This window comes from Myxocyprinus asiaticus, chromosome 1, assembly GCF_019703515.2.
Source record: "Myxocyprinus asiaticus isolate MX2 ecotype Aquarium Trade chromosome 1, UBuf_Myxa_2, whole genome shotgun sequence".
Lineage (NCBI taxonomy): Eukaryota > Metazoa > Chordata > Actinopteri > Cypriniformes > Catostomidae > Myxocyprinus > Myxocyprinus asiaticus.
In genome coordinates, this window is record NC_059344.1 from 40,244,881 (window position 1) to 40,268,370 (window position 23,490).

Consider the following 23,490-nt stretch of genomic DNA (forward strand, 5'->3'; position numbering starts at 1 on the left):
ATATATATATATATGTATGTGTGTGTCTATATATATATGTATATGTATGTATGTGTCTATATATATATATATATGTATGTATATATATATATATATATATATATATATATATATATATATATATGTGTGTGTGTGTGTGTGTGTGTGTGTGTGTGTGTGTATATATAGTATATAAATTGATTTACAATATTGCCTTAGTCTTTTACTGTTACCAGATGGCCCAGACACAGAGACTGCAAGAGAACAAATTGAATGAAATCCCAGATGCAGTTTATTGTGCTACTCCAATCCCAATCAATAATTAAAAGGAGAGAAAAAGTGGCACACAATACGGGACTTTTAATTGTAAAGAAGCCTGAAATACATATGGGATTCTTATTTTGAAATGTCTGCACACCCAGTTGTGAGCAATAAAGTATTTTTGGTCGCATTTGTGACCATTTTAGTCACGGTCTGGAGCCCTGAATCATAAACTATTCAGATTAATTGTTAGCTGTTTTCTGCACTCAAAAAGAAAAAGAACTGTCAGTTTGATAGCAACTGTTTATAAAGCTAAACAGCACTCAAATCAAACATCACCGAAAGTGTCCTAACTCAAATTGATTAAGTAAACTTCAATTTTACATATTTAATTGGATAGAATGTACTGAAATCAAGTTAAGACAAACTGTTCTAGAATTGTGTTGCTGTAATTAAGTTTTAATTATTTTAATTAAGTAAACTGAATGACCTGCAAAAATAATAGTTTTTTTTTTTTAGTGTGCTGTTATTTAAAAAACTTTGTTTTGTGGTATTCATAAATACACTACATTACACAGAGATGGTTATTTTTGTATTATTCTGGGTAAACCAGCAAATATATCATCAATATCAATAGTCCATTAGATTTAAATAGTCGGATTTCCTAACCGTAACTGAATTTACCTTACTGCTTGTAATGAATTATTTTTCATATGCTTTTGTGTTGAATTGTGTAATGAATTCAGAACTCCCACTTACTGCAATTTTGCACTTTATTCAACCCAAAACAGAATATGCATTAAAATAATATTTTTAAATCCAGTGGCTTCCTAAAAACACCTAAAAATAAAAATATTTTTCATCAACCTCAATGCTTGGGTCTCTGAGGGTTATTTGTCACCACCTCTTTCTTTGCTCCTCTCTAGATCTTTCAACATACGGCCTCAAGATCTTCTCCCCTCTACAGTCACTATTGAGAGACATGAAGGTCAATGGAAGTTCCATTGATTGCCTCTGCAGCACTCGTTTTGTGTGTGTACTGTATGTGTTTGTGTGTGTGGGAGGCTTCTGCTCTTGCCATTATGATGGATGATGAACTCAGAACCAGGCTTGTGTTTGAAACAGGCCCTGCATCAGTGCTATGGTCTGTTAACTTAATGCCCATTTGATGCGAGGGGACCTAATTCAGCCTAAACAGTGTGTGTGTTCCATATCTAACTTGGCAAAGCAAAGGAATATGAGAAATTAAGCTTTCTATCTTCCATCATCTCTGTCTCACATGCATACATGTTGGGCACACTCACAGGCTCAGACCCTGAGAGAATGTTATTAGAATGATGCTGTAGACAGCCTTGTTAAGCAAAAGATTTACAGAAAGAGAAAAAGAGGGATGGAAAATATGCAGGAAGGATGTGCAACTCTAATGATGTCCAGATGGAACACCACAACTATCTGTTACTAAAGGACAACTCTAGTAAACACTTAGCATGAAACAATTCTCAATATACAAGTTTTTATTTGCTTAATACATTAATAGCAAGTTTTAAAGGACTTTTTTTCCCCTATATTATTCAAGAATAACAGTAAAAACATAATAACAGTCCATTTGAGAAAAACATTTAATGCCCCCCTGTGAATACTTGATAGAGGATTTTTTCAACCAGCACATGCCTGGCTGCTAATCTGGACCGGACTCACAGTAGTTATGTTTCCATCAACGTTTTTTTTATGCACATTTTTGGATATCGCATAAAAACTGCTGGATGGAAACACCAAGATGCGAATAAATCTCCAAAATGCACATAAGTAAATTATACGCTCGCTTGAGGTGAATAAATGTTCTATTCGATAAGAAGAAATGCGCATAAACTATGATGGAAACACATTTACAGAATAAACTCCTATTGCATTTGTTAGGAATAAAAGATGCGCATCAAAAATGTCATGTGACTGAATAACTCGTTTATTACTGGACTAAGCAGCGGGACAATCATCGCATCAGAAATGCTGCTCTGCTCATCCTGTCTAGAAAATCCAAAGCCTACAAAGAATTTGCAGAGCAAATAAGTTGAAAACAAACTTGAACTGTATGGAACAGAAGGTTAATTGACACTTTTGAAAAATATTTTATAGATCTGCACGTTATAGTCATAAGGATGGATGAACGCACATATATAACACTCCCAGAAGTGTGTAACGCGCTGTCACTCCCAAACATGAGACAAAGTTGTTTACAGTGATTTGTCTGCGTGCTGTAAACCGCCAGTATTTTATTAATAAAACACTCACAGTGGCTACAATTTCTCCAGAAGTGACAATTTCATCCTTTTGAACACCCTTGGATGGAAACACTGCTTTATTTGCACATTGTTTTTGCAATAAAATGTTTTTTCGCATAAACTAAATTCGCAGCTTGGATGGAAACATAGTGGGGACCAAATCAAATGGGTTTATAATTGTATGAGGTTTAAAATGATTGAAAAACTATTGCCAACACTACTGAGCATTTGTTGCACTACAGTGTAACACCACAGATCACAGCAGAAAAAGACTGCAGCAGAGAGTGTGATATTAGCCATTCTTGTAACCTGCTCCAATGTCTTTGCAGAGACCCACCATTATATTCTGTATTATAATATTCTATATTTTGACTTTGACTGAGAGTAAAGAACAGACAGTGTCAGCAAATCAGATAAGCAATTTTGTTGACACTTCTCTTTCTATTGAGAAGAGGGCAGAAAAAGAGATCAGAAAGCAGCAACATGAGGAACCAACTGTGAATCTCTACTGCAATTTCCAGTGCTTAAGCTTTTTAACATCAATTTCAAAACTGTCACGTGTGTCGAAAACCTTTCAAGAACTTCTCCCATCCCCAATTGAACAGGCTAGACTTTTCATTATGTTTGTACTATATATTAACACGACATCTGTGATGTATCTGTTTATCAGTGTGCATATGTTCATTATGGAATCTAAATTAAATTAAATGTCTTTAATGGAATAGTTCACCCAAACATAAAAATTCTATCAAAATGTACTCACCCTCATATCGTTCCAAACCGTATAACTTTTTTTTCTTCTGTGAATCACAAATACTTTGAAGGATGTCCAATTGGCTGATTTAAATACATTGTTGTTTCTCACCAAAACCTATCACATTATTTCAGAGGATCTGGAATATGACCCACAATCTGACTACTTTTATGACACTTTTGGGACCTTTTTAAGCTTTAAAGTCATCAACTGCCATTGTATTGTAAATCATCGAATGGGACATCCTTTCAAATTCCTTATTTTGTGCTCCGCAGATACGGGTTTGGAACCAAATTAGGGTGAGTAAACGATGACAGAATTTTTATTTTTGGGTGAACTATTCCTTTAAAATCATGTAGGTTTACTTTTGTGTAGGTATGAATATGTGTGTGTTTTAGCATATTACAGTCTCTCCATTTGTCCCTCTCAGCAAATGGGAGATTCCACCTGTGTGACCCCAGAAGGAGAGTCCACTTTGTTCAGCCAAATTCAGCAACAAACTATTAATACGGTTCTATCTGTAAGCAGAAAAACACACCCAGCTCTTCATTCCTATTAATAAAGTCTTTTCTGACACAGCACTGCAGATGGCCAGAACACTCTATAAATAATGCTTTATCTGGGCCACGAGTGTGGAGACAGTTACTTTGTGTGTACAAGAAATGCACATCTCGATACATAACTCAACCACAGGAATATATGAAGTAACCTAACTGTCCATGTGAGCTATGGTCAGGTCAGTAGGCACAAACCAGAGATGCTCAGCGCTACGACTCTTGTGTTGTGGTTAGTCAGGAGGTACATATTGTGGCTCAACATTGCTGCCAAGTCATGCTTAGGTATGATGGACAGATAAACCAAGGCAAAAGACATTGCCCAAACAGTAGTGGTCCATTACCCAAGGGCAGATCTGGATTCACTGCTTTGATAAAATATTGTAACTCTATATTACTCCCTATGAGACTTCGCAATGAGGATATGTGCAGTGCCAAAGACTGCAAACAAGAAGACTTTGAACTTTGCAACTGGTAAAAATTTCCACAGGGTATTGCACTGCAAAGTTACTGCTTTTTGATACAATTCATGGTGCTGGCAGAATCACCACAGAAAAAAGACACGATTAAGAAATGAACACGGGCTCAAATACAGTCTTCATTCTCCCCTTATGCAAGAGCATGTTACAGTTGACCCCACTAATACATTTAGTATGGTTCAAAATGACTGTTAGCCTCCATGAAGGTTTTTGTTATTGTCATGCTACACTAATGAAGAAAAAATGTTATGGTAAAAAAAAAAAAAAAAAAAAAAAAAAATATATATATATATATATATATAGCCATTAGAAAAAAATTAGGGCAGAGAGAGAGAGAAAAGGAGAGAAGCCAAGGGAAGGGAGGTGACAAAGACATAGGCCGAATACAAACCTAAACCTAACCCATTAGATGAACTACTTAAGACTTGTGGGGCCCCCACATTCTCACATTTTCTCTTTTTCTCACTCAAACTCTGAGTCCCTCTGTGCAATGTTTCAGAGTTGCTTCTCTTTAACAATGTTTCCCCAGCCTGCCATCTTAAGCATACCTGAGACTTAGTCCATTAATAAATATGCCTCATAACTCATAAACCCTCCTTGCTAACTATAAGACTTAATGCAGAACCAGTTATTACAGAACCAGTAAGAATACATTCTCTTAAAACTACATCTTAAAAGAATAGATCACCCAAAAATTAAAATAGTCTACTCATTTATTCACCCTCACGCTATCCAGGATGAGTATGACTTTCTCTCTTCTGCAGAACAGAAACAAATATGTTTACAAAAATATCTCAGTTCTGTAGATCCTCACAATGCAAATGATTGGTGGCCAGAACTTTGAAGCTCCAAAAAGCACATAAAAAGTAATTCATACGATGCCAGTGGTTAAATCCATGTCTTCAATGAGAAACAGATCAATATTTAAGTCCTTTTTATTATAAATCCCCACTTCTGACCAGCCCCGACCAGTTGGTGGAGATATGCATGAACAATGTAAATCGCCAAAAAACAAAATAAGCATGTGGAAGTGAAAGTGGGGATTTATAGTAAAAAAGGACTTAAATATTGATCTGTTTCACACCCACACCTATCATCTCGCTTCTGAAGACATGAATCTAACCACTGGAATCATATGGATTACTTTTATGCCTCCTTTATGTGCTTCTTGGAGCTTCAAAGTTCTAGCCACCATTCACTTGCATTGTGATGACCTACAGAGCTGATAAATTCTTCTAAAAACCTTAATTTGTGTTCAGCAGACGAAAGAAAGTCATACACATCTGGGATGGCATGAGGGTGAGTAAATGAAGAGGGAATTTTCCTTTTTGGGTGAACTATCCCTTTAAGTTAACTCAAACAAACTTTTCTGTTGAAGTATGAGGCAATAATAATAAAAAAAACTAGCACACATTGAGGGTTGCCATCACTGCTGGGAAAAAAGTCTAAAGTGGTTTGTTGGTCTTAGCTGGCCACAAAACTGGTGGTTTCTACTGGTCAGGTTTGCTTTAGAGAGGTTTTGGGAATTTGTATGGATATTAAACCAGCTATGACCAGTAAATTACCTTAATTTAAAGGTTAAAGGTTGTTTTTTTTTTTTTTTTTTTTTTGGGGTGGGGGGGTGGGGGGGGTTTAGCAGGAACTGTTTTTAATCTTACCACCAACTTGAACTCAGCTGTGATGTTTTTCAGCATTCAGAAGTGTCTGAACGCATTTATGCCATTTACTCACCCTCAAGATTTGTTTCTGTATGTGGCAGGAAAGCAATGGTTATCACAAGCTCTTCTACACTACACAGGTTCTCAAATAAGTTCACCCCAAAAATTTTTTACCACCCTTGCCCTAGCCATGCAGTTTTTCTCTATTATCTCTAATAGTAGAACATCTAACATTTGTGATAAACACACATGTACTGATGCACACTAAACAGGTGAGAGACAATATTTTTGTTTTCTTCATCCAAAACTTGCCTGCAGTTCCGATTCTGCCAAGGCCTGTAAAGTAGGCTACAAACTAGGTCACAGAGTTCTGTAGCAGAAATTTGAACACTTCATCAAAACATGTGTATTAACCCTATTTGTGTCCTGGAAGATACAAACATTTGAGAGGCTGGTGTGAGAAGCAATGGGTCAGTAAAATGTTTGTGAAAAATATTGAAAAGGGGGACCCTGCTAATACTGAGGATCAGTGACGTGTACAGACCTTAGCAGGGGCATGGGCTAAAGGACATGGACACATTCAGACTCAAATAATACATTTCCATGTATTTCTTCAAACAAATAAATTATATATATATATATATATATATATATATATATATATATATATATATATAATTATTTTTTTATTAGATTTTTTAAGAAATACATGGAAATGTATTATTTGAGTCTGAATGTGTTGGGGTAAATAGCACTAAATTAATTTCCTGATTTCTCTTTATGGTCTTGCCCTAAATAATCCCACTTCCAATAATGATCTAGTCTACATAAAAAATATGCTCAGACAGACAGACAGACAGAAAAAGTTAATAACCGGATACAATCCACTTAATTTTCACTTAAGTTTAGATGACTGGATTAATCATTTATATAAAATAGTTTTTCATAGTTTTTCATTTTCATACAAAGCAAACACAGAACGTCCTGTTAGTGTATGGTTCTTCTTTGTTGTTGTTGTTGTGTGTGGGGGACCAACTCTTAAGGTTCTAGGGACGTTTTTACATTAGGTTTTATAATGTTCTGGGAACCAAAAATTGTTAGTTGGGTATTAAACCTAGCCTAACGCAGAATCGCATACTGTATCAGGCAACGAGCACAGCCAACAGCACACAAAACAACAGCGCAACAAAACCACACATTAACTTATTCATTCTAATGCAAACTCAATGCATCACGAGCAGAATAATATTATTAGGAATACGTTGCATCTCCATTAATAACCAGACTATAAACTCAAAGTTCCCATGAGCGAGCAAAGGGGTGCCATTATGCACAGTTCAATTCTAAGCTTAAATGAGATGCAAAAGTACCATCAACTTCTCATTGAACGTCATTCCGTATTTTGATATAAAATTGTGGAAGTATTTTAAAATAATATGAATTTCAGGCACTATATGGGGTAAAGTAATGCCCGCCCTCTGTTTTTACTTGTTCAATAATTGTATGCGTTCATGGTATGTGTGTGTCTGATATTCCATATCACAAAACTACTGTTATCAATATAACAAGCGTGCCTAATAATAACTCACTTATTAACATGAGATTCAACAGACTCACCTTGAGTGATCTGAAAAGCACTTCCTAGCGCGAGCAACACTAGAACAAATCCCACAAACACATCAACTGTGCTGGAACCCGCCATGTCAGATATCCACCGAAGGAAGTGTCCCCAGTTTCTCTTATTCTGTCGTCGCCCAAGAAATGCAAAATAAAGGCTAGACGTTGTGCACTACTCCGCGCGCTCCTTCACAGAGTCTCGCTCTCGCGCTGCTGTGGAGTTTCTGCCACACAGCTGCTGTGATGTGATGCGAGGGTGTTGCTCTTCTCTTAACGCGTTTTCTTGAGAGTTCAGCCCTAAAAAGATATCTGCAGAGTTCAGAGTAGCCCAGAAAACAGTCCAATCCAGCACGCCTCTTATCTCTGCATTCGCCACGAAACCAGGAGTGATACTGAACACATGAGGTGTAGATGGCGTCACACATGTACCACCAATAGTTTACCTGGCTCTGACTTGCTGGCTTCTCAGGCACAAAGTAGCTGATGTGGTATTAGTCCGTGTTTTTATTAACGAAATGAAGTAATATATTGCTAACAACTTGTATGACCAGTGTAGCGATGTCTTTACCAGTGTCAGAAATGAACTCCATCAAGGGGCATCAGTAGCCTAACAACACACTGGATTTGATTTTTTGGGGCATTTTGTACTTTTATTAGGGCATATTTTGTCTAATATTTTCAATTGTTAGATTCATTTACATAGTTTTCCATCTGAATAATTGAGAATATATTGTCTCTTACCCAAAAAATTAAATCAACATCAACTAATATTTGTCATACACACATAGGCTACATCAGATGTTGCAAATAAAAAATGTGGGCAATAACATTTTTACACATTTTGAATTTTAGGGGCATCTTTGCCATTTCTGACCCTGGTCTTCATTGACTTGTTGGTTTTCTTCAGGCCAGTGCGTGGCAATATGTGGCACAACCTCCTTATGGCCCTTTTTTACCTATAGAAATGCTTCAAAAAGTAGAACTTCTGCATTGCATTTTACGATACAATATATTTGATGTCTTTGTTGACCTTGATTAATGATCTGGTAGCCTGAAATGTTGCAAAAAAAAAACAAACAAACAAAAAAAGCTCTCCTTGAATCTCATGCATGACTGAGAATTATGAGTCAGCTTTAATCATGTTTAAAGGTGCAATATGTAAAATATTTCATGAAATATTTGCCATTTTTTTGCCAATGTATGAGCCCTTCCCGGACTTCCTAGGTTGCCTATTAAAGCCTGTAGACTGATTTTCATGCGAAGGGAGCGGGTTGCTTTTGCCGGGAAAATCCAAAGGATGTGACGTTTATGCACACTCCCGAGAGCCTTGCCTCAATAATAGCTTCTTTTCCACATCAACAGACAGTCTGTAACACTAGGTAATGCTATCTTAGAGATGGAATCCAGCAAACGTCCTGCTTCCAGCACAACACCGACTCCTACACAAACTCAGAGTTAGCCAAAATAAATAAATAAATAAATAAAAACATTTACTGAATCCCATCTGGCTAAGCGGGAACGTGATTGTGGTTGAGCAAAAACTACAGTGAACACTGGCAGGACATTTGATTCCTGGAGGGAACTTCGTTCGGTTTTGGGGATCAAAACCGACCCTGAACTGGCGTTCTTCTTATTGGACAGGTAAGCTTACATAACTGCAAAGCATGTGAAATATAGTGCCATAAGGATTGCTAACTTGATCTTGCCTGCACAGTAACTGTCATAAACAATGTTAATCTGTAATTGTTCAGCGAGGTAAACTACAATAACACATGAAAAGAATGCTAGACAATGTTCAAGATAATGCAAAAAGACCCATTCATTAGTGTAACGTAACTTGGTTATACAGAAAATATATACATTATATTATTATAAAACAATAGCGCATCAATATATCAAAATGACAGTTGTGATGGAATCACATCAATACTGAATTGTATCAACATATTTATAATGTACAGTCTATTTTATAAACAGCTACTGTCATCATCCACCAAATTTAGCTAACAGCTATTGATAAAGCTGGCTAGCTAGCCAACGGCAACATGGGCTGTCGTATAAATACAGTTAATGTATCATGCAAAGAAAAGTGATTACTTCAAACTACAGTCTCACATAGTCAGACCTATATCCACACACTTTGTTTTAGCCCTGTTCCAGCACTGGAGAGTCAAATATAATATACAGTCTCAAAGTTTTTATTAAAACAGTCATAACTGTGTAATTTTAATTATGCTACCTCATCTGTCAGCATGATGCTGGTGAATCACGTTCAGTCTCTTTGTACGTTACGTCACTGTTTTGGTCGATGCTCGCTCGCGTCCCTATGGAGTGTGTGCACGAGCGCGAACACGAGCAACAGATAGCTGGCTGCAGTTCACTTAACGGCCACAGGTGTCATTAATAACAAGGGTTTCTGAATCTTACATACTGCACCTTTAATAAGCTCTTAATAACGATGGTCTTTTATGTTAGTACAGTAAAGTTTGCAATGATTGTCAGGAGATTCTTTATTCTCTCCTCTCCGATTTCTCCTCCTTAGAGCTTTGTGTTTGCAGGCCAGACAGGCAGTTGGGGGGGTCATTACTGTTTGGGAATGGCACTGGCAGGCTTTTCCACACTGTCTGCCAAGCAGCTCCAGTGCCAGTCCCTCTAGAGGACCGAGAGGCAGTGAGCTGTGCTTGAGTGCTAACCACCTCCCTATGCTCCTTCAGAACAGGTCAAGCAGCCTAGCAAAAAAATTTAAGGATGGATTACGCTAAAGCCGTGGCATTAGTGTTCCAATTTAAACATGCTTCCTGAGTGGTTTCAAGAGCATAACCATGTAAAAACACTGACAGAGGACCTTGATTTACTGTGCTCATGTTTATGACGGCACCTCTTTGATAGGGGTTTAAGGGCCTGGAAGGTAAGCCATTTGCCTAGAAGTCCTCTAAAATCCCCTTTGAAGTTGACAAGTAAACGTGGCACAGTCTTGTACATCAGGTGAATAACTTTTTTATGAGGTTAAATGTAAATACAGTACACTAAGAAAAAGTTGAGCTCGTCAGGATAAGGGTTTATACATACTGTATTAATAATAACAATGGGAGCAAGCAAAGCATGTCTTGTTTAAAGAGGTTTGTATTCGAATGAAAACAGATAACATCAAAAGAGCATGAGATGGGAATGAGAAATGAGGAAGCAGGAATTGTAATTTCTTTGTCAGATTGTAGCCTGTGGCTTTTACTTGTTTACAATTTCTACACAGAGATTTTACCTCTTTCTCATCACTTCATCCTGGTAGGACTCCAACTGTGCCAGACCTCCTGAGGGTGCATGTGAAAGAAACACAAAGATTTCTTTAATAACCACATTCAGCACTATAATGCATTGTAATAATGCTCACTTGACGAAAAACAACCATATACTAATTTAAGTTTAGATAAAGAGTGTAACTGTTTTTTGGTAAAAGTTGTAATGAACAAACAATAGATAGTCATGTGGGTGAACTGGTGCTTTAAAGCCCTCCCTCTTTCTTTGCTTCTCTCTCATTCTCTGAGTGAAAGAGACTTTGAAAAGAACCAAAAGGAAATGAAAAGATAAAGTAAAATGTTAAAGGGTTAGTTCGCCCAAAAATGAAAAACCTCTCATCATGAAAATGATCCTTTTAAGAATGAAAGACATGAACTGGAGAATTAACTAAATTATGCTACATGCACATTATTATCCAACTGAGATTCAGATATGAACTGCATTCATGAAGTGATAATGAAACAAATCTGTTTGTGTTTGTATGCTTGATGAATGCTATTTTGCCTATTTCTACTAGTTTTGTCACCTCAGTGATCCCAACACTTAAAACTGGCGAAAGTCAAATTCATGCCTTATACACTATTTATAATAGAAACATTACCAGCTTGCTAAATACATATTATGATAGGGGAGTTCCAAGTTTGGAAAACAAAAGGTTTTTGGCAACTTTGTGCAAAACAATAACAGACAAGATAAATAGAAATGAACCAACCATTTGCAGTAACCAAAAACAGTAGGAGGCAGAATGGAATTGATAAGAAAAAATATTCTAGGTTTATTTAAAGCCCTAAAATGTAGCATGCATACAGATGCATTTTGGAGAGCTCTGTGAACACACACACACACACACACACACACATGTTGGGTTTTCATGTTTAATGAGGACTCTGCATAGACATAATTGTTTTTATACTGTACAAATGTTATATTCTGTCCCCTAACCCTACCCCTAAACCTAACCCTCACAAAAAACTTACTGCATTTTTACATTTTCAAAAAACATAATTTAGTATGATTTATAAGCTGTTTTCCTCATGGGGACCGACTGATTGTACCTGGACACACAAACACACACACAACATCTTTGTCCAGTTGCAATGTCACATTGAGTGCAACACTGTGACATTCTGAGCGAGACCACTTTTCACCTTAATAATTGACCAAAATAATGTACATGTTTTCATTCTTTTCAAATCAATATATTTAATTTCATGCTTTGTACTTCATTTTTGTGCTCAAATAATCAAAACTTAACTTATTTAGCAGCAACCTTTTTGGCTTCAGGTGAAAAGAACCAGAAACAAAGCACACAGAATCAGATCAGAAAATTTTATTGAATCAATCAATTCATTTTTTTTATTTTTATTTTTTTTTTAATTTATTTTGTTACATTTCCATCTTCTGTTACAATGTGTTCTGGTATCCTCTGTGTGATGTTAAAAGGCTTTAAAGGAATATTCTGGGTTAAGTTAATCTCAATCAACAGCATTGGTGGCATAATGTTGACTCCCACAAAAATGTATTTTCCTTTAAAAAAAAGCACAAATTTGGGTTCCAGTGAAGCACTTACAATGGAAGTGAATGGGGGCCAATTTCTGAATGTTAAAATACTAACTTTTAAAAAAATTATAGTCACAAGACATAAACAATATGTGTGTAAACATGATTTTAGTCTGATAAAATCACATACCATCCTTTTCTGTGTAAAGTTATAGCCAATTTTATAACTTTGTTACCGTGACGATGTGATGCAACAAACCCTACAACCCTAAAATGACAATTTAAACAAATTTACAGCTCAAATAACACATGAGTTTTAACAGAAGAATTAATAAAAGTGCTTTTATAAAATTATTAGCTTCATATTTCTGTTTAAACCCTCCAAAAATTGGCCCCATTCATTTCCATTGTAAGTGCCTCACTGTAACCTAGATTTTTGCTTTTTTTTAAAGAAAAGGAGGGATGAGCCCAAATGAATTTTTGTGGTAATCAACATTATGCCACAAATGCTGTCATTGAGCTTAACTTGTACTGAACCCAGAATATTCCTTACATTTTTCTGCAGCCCTCCAAGCCAAAACATCCAAAAAGTACCCAGGCTCACTTATTAACGCTGACAGCGCTATTGCACTCAAAACACTACATCTTATGGTTAACTACGTAACTTGTCTTTTTTAATGTTTAGATACCATAATAGTTTTAAATTGTATTTATCATCTGTCAAAATGTGGTCTGTTTGAATCAAACAGAAGGCCAAGTTGTGACTGAACACACATTTAAAGTAATACAAATACAATTCTCTAAACCACAGGGAATGGAAGGAAAGTAGACTATGAAAGCAATAATTTTTTAATGGCACCCTGAGCCCATACTGGATTTGGCAATCCTTCCTGATTTAATGGAACATTGTGATCTTCTTAAATATTATTGTAATTAAATCATAAGATTTCCCCTTTACTTTCTGAAAGGCACTGTTTCATCATTAAATAGTCTTAAATGTCTTCAAGAAAAAAAAAGCAGTGCAAGAAAATGTATAGAAGTGAAAACCAATGGGAATGACGCACAAGTCATATTGACTACTTTAATAACACCTTTGGGTCCTTTAAGCTTTAAAGTGAGTTCTCAACTGCTTTTATACTGAAATCAGCAGATGGTATAACCTTCAAAATTCCCCATTTTGTGTTCTGCAGAAGAACAAATTTTTCTTTTGATTGAACATGAACATTCATAACACTGTGTAACAATTTATTTATTTTAATTTTTTTGGTTCCTGGGTAGTAAGTGTTATTTCCTAATTGCTTATGTCTCAAAAGTATAGAAAATGGCTATTATTCCCCACAAACTTTGCTTTTGTGACCAGGACAGTGATATTTTGAAATTTACCTATTTTCGCCTGTGGTAGTGCGCCTTGGTGTCCCTACTGTCCCAAAGGCGAAGATAGCAGGGAAACTTTAATTAATTAATTAAAAAAAAAAAAAAAAAAAATTTGAAACTTGGTAAAACCGCCTTGGAGACCCATCAGGAATGCTACCATTTTGAAGTCTCTTATGACCGTAAATCTCAGAAAACTACTCACTTCTAAATCTTTTGTAGTCATTTTTGTATTACTTTAGTATAAATACATGTTAATTTGGATTCATATGTTGTTTTTTTCTGATTTTGTGAACGAAAAGACACAAATTTGCCCGTTTTCTCATTGGAAATAGGTAAATTTCAAAATATAACTGTCCTGGTCACAAAAGCAAAGTTTGTGGGGAATAACAACCATTTTCTATACTTTTGAGACATAAGCAATTAGGAAATAACACTTACTACCCAGGAACAAAAATTGTGTTACATAGTGGAATCAGGATTGTGTATACCAACTGATTAAACTTCATATAGGCATGTATCAGCAAATCCTCTCCTGTTAAAGGAATATTCTGGATTCAATACAAGTTAAGTTCAATCAACAGCATTTGTGGAATAATGCTGATTACACCTAAATATTAAGTAAACTTGTCCCTCCTTTCTTTAAAAAAAGCACAAATCTGGGTTACAGTAAGGAACTTACAATGGAAGTGATTGGGGCCAATCTGTAAATGTTAAAATACTCACTATTTTAAAAGAATAGACAGAAACAATATGTGTGTTAACATTATTTGTGTGTGATAAAATCAGTTACTAACTGTTTCTGTGTAAAATTATATACAATTTTACAACTTTGTTGCCATGACAACATAACGCTGTAAACCCTAAAACTCCCATGAGTTTTACAGAAATTAATAATTTGCCTCTAAACAAGTACAGCCATGTTGTTGAGGAGGCTCAAATAAAGTGGACATGAAGCTGAGTGTGTATGTTTGTGCATCTATGTTTTGTTCAGGCTTCAGAACTCCTTGAACACTTGTAGTGTGGGTTGGAGAAAGAGAGCTTGTCTTCCTCTAAGAAGGAGACCTAAATGTTACACACAAGCAAAGGAAGGCACAGATGAACATTTGAAATGCACTGAGTATACTTAAAATCCATTTATTCTGTGCGCAATGAACACTTGCATGCACAACATCAAGCAAGTGTCATTAAGATGAGACATTTGGACATTTTTTCCAAGATGATTTGCCAATGCTGGTTACCTTCTATTTTTTGTTACCTTATTTTTATGTATAACTTAAGTAGAAAAGATAAAAATATTAGTTAAGTAGGGCTTCTGATCCTAGCCTCAGTCATTTCAGTCAAAATTGGGTGCAGAGCTATACAGAAAGCCCCAGATTGCATTACCATTATCAGCCTTTTAAGATTGGAAAAGTATTTGTGGAGTGGAAAAGCTGAGGTTTATACCTTTGGTTCCTCTCTCCATGGGTAGACGCTGATGATTGTCTGAGGGTGTACAGGCCGTCTGGGCCTAACAGCAAGAGAGGGCAGCTGAAAAGAGAATTACAATGTTAGATCACTTCAAGGTTGGCCAGTAATAACATAATAATACGTTTATTTGTATAAAGCACCCTTCCAAAGCTTGAGGTCCCTTCACAGTCAGATTGCAAGCAAAGCAAATTCATTCATTTATTAAATTCAAATAACGTTAATGTACTGTCATAACAACATCCACAAATACAAACTATTGTGAATTTCAGTAATTGTTTTTGAGACACTGAGTGTCCTGCTGCATTCCATTTCTGAAAAAGCTGATTCACAGTATGAGTATCAGAGTGAAATATGGAGAAATCTCAGTTAGCCATTAAAATATGCCAGGCTTCACTGAAAAGTTCCTCTCACCGCATAGAAGAGTGAAAATTACCACATGCAAAATACAGTGAGTTTAGGGTGGGGCGCTAAACGCACACACACTCATACTAACAGAACACACACATAAACCTAGGCTTGCAGGTCAATATTTCCTATCAGCAGTTTGACAGAGCTCTCTCTCACACCTACAGAGCGGTTCAAATTACTAAATAACACTGTTCGCTCCCAAGTGGAAAAACGGCAGTAATTGGAAAGAAGAAATGGAGTAAGAGAAACGAGACAGAGTCTGGGGAGTGTGGTGGAGAGATACATAGAACATATAAAAATTGTCAGGGAAAAGAAACTCTCTATTAATAATCAGATGCGTCATCGTATAATGCAAGCCTTCTCAGAATGAGAGCCTTCAAATCAACCTACTTGATCATGATGACAGTTATTATTGAGAGATATGTGACTAACCTCTTTCTGCAGGTCAAAAGCAGAGCTGTCCAACTCTTCATTCTCAATAAGACCGGAGTCTCTGTTCAATCAAGAACAATGCAGTGAACACCCACATATCAGACACATTCTAGTATAGTGAAGAGATTGCCTGAAAGTGAATGAACTTACCTAATTAAATATCTTCTTTGTAATAAAAAGAACAAAATGACTCCAGTTGCAATGACCAACAGGATCATTGCAACACTTAAACCAATGCTGAAAGCTGTGGAGTATACAAATACATACAGTATATATATATATATATATATATATATATATATATATATATGCACATATTTTTTTAATTTGCATGTAAATAGCTATAAGTATATACAGTATTTATAAAAACAGGCAGTGGCCGATATATTCAAATAACCACAATCACGACTCACACCCATGCAATTACCTGTATAAAGTTTACTATCTGGTATCACAGGTGTTGTGGGAGTCAGTGGCTTTTCTCTGATATGGCAACGATTTCCAGTCCAAAGTGATGGACAACTAGAGAGGGATAAAAATCATTATTGCACAAATACACATAGAATTTGAATGACAGAGATGGTTCACAGGGAATGCTGGCTCCTCGATTTTCTAAATAAAAGAGAAATAAATAAATAACTGCATAAAAAATTTGCTTGGAGACATCCACATGTGCTTAATATATGCAACAGCCTTCCCTAGGTTCCTGTAATAAGAAAAAGACACACATTTTCAGTCTCTCTCTCTCAGCCTGTTCTGCCTGCAGGGAAGATCTTTTCATATAAAGAATGTCTTTACGCTATTCTTAAGTCAACTACATGCATACATATACTCTAGTCTCTGTGAACAGGAGACTTAAGTAATTCTCATAATTAATTTGTAATGACATCCATCCTTCACAAAAAGAGACAAGAAGAAAGAGAGGACATTTGGGGGGTGATAGAGAGGGAGAAAGATTGTGTTTCTTGGCACAAGAAACACATTACAGAAGGCATGCTTAGCAGTCAGCTAAAAAGTGCATGTTTAAACTGCGAGCCAGAGCTTTGATACTCTTTCTGTAACTCTCTCTCATTTCTATGTGATATTCAACTGACATTGTAAGACAGCATAAATAATTCAATGCACAGATCTCCAACAGGATCTTGTCGCCTGCCTAGCCTTGACTGTCAAGTGAAGGTAGGAAATTTTCTCCTGTAAAAGGACAAGACATACAGTACTAAAGCCATTTTGGAACCATTATCATTTAGATATTTAGTTAACACTTTCTGCAACCCAACAAAAAACAAACAAACAAACAAAAACCTGTAGGTTGCATGGATGTGCATTACCTGCTAAAATACATATTGTGAAGCATCCAAAAACATGGTAACAGGCATGAAAACTATACTTGCTATACTTACTATACTATACTTGAATACTAAAATACATTTTTAAAGGATTGTTCCTGGTTCAGTACAAGTTAAGATTAATCAACAGCATTTGTGGCATAATGTCAATTACCACAAAAAAATAACTGACTCATCCCTAGTATATTTTGTAAAAAATGGGGCCAGTCCATAAATGTTACAATACACACTGTTTTAAAAGTCGCCACAAGACTTTATATGCCACAAGACATTATACATGATAACAGGATTTTAGTGTGATAAAATCAGGGATTTACCAGCGTTACAGGGTTTATCACAGTACAGGATTTACTGGCGTTACGTCGTAATGATACCGAAGTTGTAATATTCAATATAACTTTACACAGATAAGGTAAGTAATTGATTTAAACCCACTAAAATCATGTTAACACATATAATGTTTATGTCTTGTGGCTATACTAAACAGTGTCTATTTTTTAATGTTTACATACTGGCCTCATTCACATCCATTATAAGTGCCTTACTCTCACCACTGTGTTTTTTAAATGAACGAGTGACGAGCCTAAATTAATTTCTGTGGAAATCAACATTTTTCTATGAATGCTGTCGATTGAGATGAACTTGAATTGAACCCAGAACATCATTCCTTTAAAGGGATAGTTTACCCAAAAATGAAAATTCAGTGGTTATTTATTTTTCTTCCATAAAATACAAAAAGATAAGTCAGGCAGAATGTTCGTCTCAGTCACCATTCTTTCATTGTATCTTTTTTTATATACAAAGAATATGAATGGTGTCTGAGATGCCTAACATTTCCATTGGTGTTTCAGAGAAGAACGAAAGTCATATGAGTTTGGAACAAGATGAGGGTGAAAAAGAATATGTTTTGGGTGAACTATCCCTTTAAGTAGACAGTTTCTGTCATAAAGATGGATACACTTTTCATTTTGGAGGGACAATCCTGAGAGAGTATTTGAATCTTTTGGGGTCCATTTCTGTTGTATGTATGTATGACATGTACTATATGTATGTATGTTTGTATGTATTTGTGTGTGCCTTTATGCTTGAGGAACTTACCTGCATACTGGCCCATTTTCCTTTACTACGCATTTTCCTTCATTGAGACAGTATCCAAAGGGACACTCTGCAAAAAACATTTACAGGATTACATTATATAACAGTGACTTATTATAAAATAATAATCATTTTAATGAATGATCAAATGGATCTCATTTCACAGTATTAATTATCCCAGATCTAGTGGTGGCTGCATTGTGGTTCTGGACTTGCAGCCAAAGGGTTCAGGTTCCAACTCAGTTAGAAGAGGAGAAAAACCCATAAGAAGAGTTAGAGTAAGCTGCCATTAATGATGTGTCCTTGACCAAGACACTTAACCCTCATGGTGCTCCAGAGGCCAAGTTCTTTTAAACGGTTGATTGCAGTGATAGAGTAGTTCCCTGCCCAATAAATGAGTAGGAATACATTAGTGAACTCCTAAAATTCACTATAATGTGATGTGCTTTATGTTGTTCATAAATGTACAGCACTAAATTTTACCTTTCATTTATGGAATTAAGTCAGACAATTAAGTTTTGTTAGAGTTGTACTGATCTTGCCTGTCCCTCTCTCCCCTACCTCTCTCACATTCTCAGAAGTCACAGAATCACAGTCACAGAATACATTTTACCCCCAGAACAGTATGAGACATACTTATATTACTGAAAACCCAGTGTGTAAACATACTGTACTTTATTTATCCCAACTGAATTTGCAGAGTCAGCAATAAGCAAGCAATTCATAGGCTGATTCACCTAAAAAATGTAAACATGGCGGCTCTGTGGCACTATCAAAAAATTACCTAGCAACATTGACTATAGTGTGAGTTTGGGGCGGGACTACCTTTTTGTCCGACTGATGGAAGACAGTGTGCAGGAAGCTTGTCTGAAAACAGTCACTATTTTTCCAGTTCCGTTTAGTGCCATTAATGGTGCAGAATTACACACTTCACCTTTAACAAATTACAAATAGTTTGCTCCACTGATAGTTTGTGTTTTGTTTTGTTTTTTGCCAAGTTTAATATTTTTGATAAGACTGATCAACAATTTAACATGCAAGTTACATTGGTAAATTAGAAAGCAATTAATGAGAAATGGAGACACGCAAATAAAGGGGTCAGTAATAAAATTGTCCTTGATCTTTTGAGAAAGAGCTCATTGTAAAAATAAAAACATCCTTTAACTTTAAAAACTAAAAACTTCCTTCCCAGTCAAAAAAGACTTTCTGACGGATTCAAAAAATATAAAAAAGTCTGACCGAAAAAAGTCATATATACTTTAATGACGCCTATTCGGTATTCAGAAACTTAGCCAGTCCAGTCACAGTAAAAAATAGGAAGTTTGTAAAAGTGAGTAAAAAAACTATCAGAGATGTTCAAGTCATTTTTTTTTAAGTCTGAGTCAAGCGTGAAGTCTCTAGTCCAGTCTCGAGTCTTTCATCACAAGTCTGTTTCGAGCCTCAAGTCACCAAACTTTTATTATAGTAAAAATTATTTTAAATATTCTACATCAAAATCCTGTTTACAAGAGTACATTATTAAGTCAAAAGTAAATACTGGAAAATCTGGGATACTACCACTAATTCTACCAATAGGAACATGTCAACCCACATAGGAAGTGTTATTTTATGTAGGCCTGATGTTATTAATATTACTTTATTACATCAGGTATTATTATAACAATTATTATTATTATTATTATTATTATTATTATTACTATTATTAATAATAACGATAATAATATTATATATTTTGTATATTAGAATCTTGTTATACAATAATTTTACATTTCTATTCTGATTCCATCACTTCCATGTGGCATAGCAAGACTGTTAAATCCTTGGCCTTGAGCTTTTATTTCATTCGACTAAAGCAAGACCTTGGCTTATAAAAGTGCTGTGATCGCATTTTACATGAACTTTCTATTTAGAATTATGCAGATGTGTAAATAAATGGAGTATGTAGCACAGTGAACGTTATGAGCAAACCAAAGCATGGGCTAAAAAGTGAATGGGATCAGAGCAAACCACCGCAAATGGTGTCCAGACCTCACTGCTCTTTGTTTTGCTGTTATCATGACAATCCAGGTGCCTCTGTTGATTCTCAGCTGTTCTCGACTCACTTACACGTGCACTACACCAAAATGCACTCAGTACATTTTGTACTGAAATTCATAAATAAAACTTTCACCACTCTTTTATTATCCAAATGAAAAAATGCATAAACCATTTTTAATTCAGCGTATTCGTAGCAAATTAAAACATGTTCTTCCTTTATGACCTTAATAGTGTCAGTGTTCACGAGACTGGTAATGTTCAAGAGTCATTTTTGATGTGTAAAGTCTGAAGTCATTTCAGGTCATCTGAAGTGAAGTCTAAGTCACTAACTCGAGTGCACACATCTTTACAAACTAATGATAAGAGTAAAATGTGGGAAACCTTGTGCTGTTCCTTACTGTGTGCAGCACCTGCTCCTGCATATCTGTCTGAAATCAGTTGCGTTTGAGTGAGAATTGTTTTGTGAACCTGTTACAATGTAATACCTGCATTTGCAAACCTGCAGTGAACTTGCATCTCTCAAAAAAAGCAGCAAAGTGCTTTTACTCATTTCACATGTGAAAAGGCCGTTTACAAAGCCTTAAAGGCACAGCAGCAAAAAAATAAAAATACAATTTTTTTTTAAAGCAATATTCCGGGTTCAATACAAGTTAAGCTCAATCGACAGCATTTGTGGCATAATGTTGATTACCACAAAAATGAAATTTTACTTGCCACTAACCTTTTTCTTTAAAAAAAAAAAAAAAAAAACAAAAGCTAAAATTTGAGTTCCAGTGAGGCACTTAAAAGGGATGTGAATGGGGCCAAATTTTTAACATTAAAAAAAAAAGAAATCTCCAAAAGTATAGCAACAAGACATAAAGGAAATGCATGTAAACATGATTTTAGTGTGATAAAATCACTTACTAACCTTTTCTGTGTAAAGTTATAACCAACTTTACAACTTCGTTGCCATGACGATGTAATGTCAATAAACCCTAAAGCCCTAAATTGACTGTAAAAAAGTATGTTTTAAACAACTTAACAGCTCAAATAATACATGAGTTATAACAGAAGAATTCATGTAAGTGCTTTAGTAATAATCTTCACATTTGTTTTTAAACCCTACAAAAATTGGCCACATTCACTTCCATTGTAAGTGCCTCACTGTAATCCAGATTTTTGCTTTTTTGTGGTAATCAACATTATGCCACAATTGCTGTCGATTGAGCTTGTATTGAAATTGGAATATTCCTTTAATTCTAGGGTCATAGGCTCATTAAAACTAAATAAATTTTTTGGTGCAATAAAACAATTTATAATAATTGGAGCTCAGGAAAAAAATAAACTATGCTATCACCCCTTTAAATAGTATAAGCTGAATACATTTGTTTTTGTTACCATGGCAGCTGGATTCATCAGAATTAAAAGGAGAGCAGTCGACAATGTAGTCACATCGACTCTGATACGCTATACAGTCCGCAGTCGCCTCACACACTAATTCCCCATTATTGCATTGCTTAATAGCTACAGGGAGAGAGAAAGAGAGAAAAAGAGTGTGTATAGACATGGTACTGTATCATATATTTCATGTACTGTACATTTATTTGTCATTTAGTAAGTTTGAATACATATGTTCATGTGTGCATGTACTTGCATTTTACCTATGCTACTGTCAGTATTATTTAAATAAAAATTACTTTGTTTTATACAGCTATGTGTATGTACTGTACTATATGATCATAGATGTATATTTTAAACATATTTTATAAATATGTATTCTGCATGGAAATGCTTGGATCTTACGGCATCCATATTCATCTTCCCCACTGGGGCAATCAAGAACTGAATCACAGCGCAGCAGTGCTGGAATACAGATGCTGTTCATGCAGCTGTATTCTCCTGTCTCACACCCTGTTTGAGGCGGTAAAGTTCCAGGAATCACACTGGTACACATCTCCTCATCTGAGTGGTCAAGGCAGTCCACCTCACCATCACAACGCCAACTCAGTGGTATACACTCAAACTGATACAAACACTGGAAGTGCTCCATGTGGCATGTTTGTGGGATGGGGGTCACTGGAGCTGAACAAATACAGAAACTAAATGGTAAACGAGAAGAGGAGAGGAGAGGAGAAGAGAGGAGAGGAGAGGAGAGAAGAGAAGAGTTCCACACCTCCTACAAGACATTCTCTAGTGAATGAGACGTCATCCACAGCAATGTCTGTCCACTGGTCTGCTCCTACTTCTGCTTGAATGCTCACTCGGAAGGGTGATACATTTGATAAGATCACATTAGCATAATGCCAGCTGTCTCCATGGTTTCCACAGGTTGCCCATACTAACAGGGGTATTCCACTGCGCCCCACTGTATACACCTGGAATGTATATAGTACTAGAATAACTCAGTGTTCAAGCGGGTTTTTAAAACTCAAACTTTTTTATATAAAGCAGTGCATGGTGTTTCATTGCTCTCATAACTCCTGCACAGTTGACAAGCTCTTATATATTTCATGACTTGTCTTTCCAATCATAACAAAGACACTTTACAAAGGGACCAATGGGGAAATTAACTTCATGAATGATAGCAGTCTGTAATGCTCATGCATGAATGATGCTTATCTTGCACTGGCACAGCAAGTAAAATACTGCAGCATGCTTACAACCTGTAAGAAGTACTTTGTTTGTGTTTTTCAGAATTACATTTTGTGGGAAAGCACTTTTTGTCTCACCTTCAGTGCACCCATTTGATATGAGCCATACATGTGGAACCAGAAGCGCAGATGACATACACCAATACTAGCAGGAAACTCCTGCTGGGTTATTAATCTGGCAATGTCCCCTTCTCTCTGGGCACTGGAGTTCACATACAGGTACCCCCCTGCTTCATCTTAGAGAGTAAATAAATGTCATCTTCACAACACAAAATATTTACTTTGTGTTATATATGTAGGCTGCATTACTAAAGTAGTGCCCA

At 35.9% G+C, this 23,490-nt stretch overlaps 2 protein-coding genes across 2 annotated transcripts in view; both read right to left on the reverse strand.

Annotated features, from left to right (window-relative positions):
• The window catches only part of plxdc2b (plexin domain containing 2b), a 103,313-nt gene extending 95,511 nt beyond the window's left edge, over positions 1 to 7,802 (reverse strand). Inside the window, exon 1 of the mRNA XM_051662231.1 lies at positions 7,582 to 7,802. Coding sequence (XP_051518191.1) covers positions 7,582 to 7,666 — 85 coding nt within the window. The 5' untranslated portion in view covers positions 7,667 to 7,802. The remainder of the gene's footprint in view (positions 1 to 7,581) is intronic.
• Positions 7,803 to 14,244: 6,442 nt separating this feature from the next.
• The window catches only part of malrd1 (MAM and LDL receptor class A domain containing 1), a 34,802-nt gene continuing 25,556 nt past the window's right edge, over positions 14,245 to 23,490 (reverse strand). Inside the window, exons 24-33 of the mRNA XM_051701507.1 lie at positions 23,246 to 23,403; positions 22,690 to 22,891; positions 22,320 to 22,598; positions 21,915 to 22,040; positions 18,501 to 18,567; positions 16,484 to 16,578; positions 16,207 to 16,300; positions 16,057 to 16,117; positions 15,193 to 15,276; positions 14,245 to 14,811 (exon numbers count right to left, since the gene is read on the reverse strand). Of these exons, the coding sequence (XP_051557467.1) occupies positions 14,737 to 14,811; positions 15,193 to 15,276; positions 16,057 to 16,117; positions 16,207 to 16,300; positions 16,484 to 16,578; positions 18,501 to 18,567; positions 21,915 to 22,040; positions 22,320 to 22,598; positions 22,690 to 22,891; positions 23,246 to 23,403 (1,241 nt within the window). The 3' untranslated portion in view covers positions 14,245 to 14,736. The remainder of the gene's footprint in view (positions 14,812 to 15,192; positions 15,277 to 16,056; positions 16,118 to 16,206; positions 16,301 to 16,483; positions 16,579 to 18,500; positions 18,568 to 21,914; positions 22,041 to 22,319; positions 22,599 to 22,689; positions 22,892 to 23,245; positions 23,404 to 23,490) is intronic.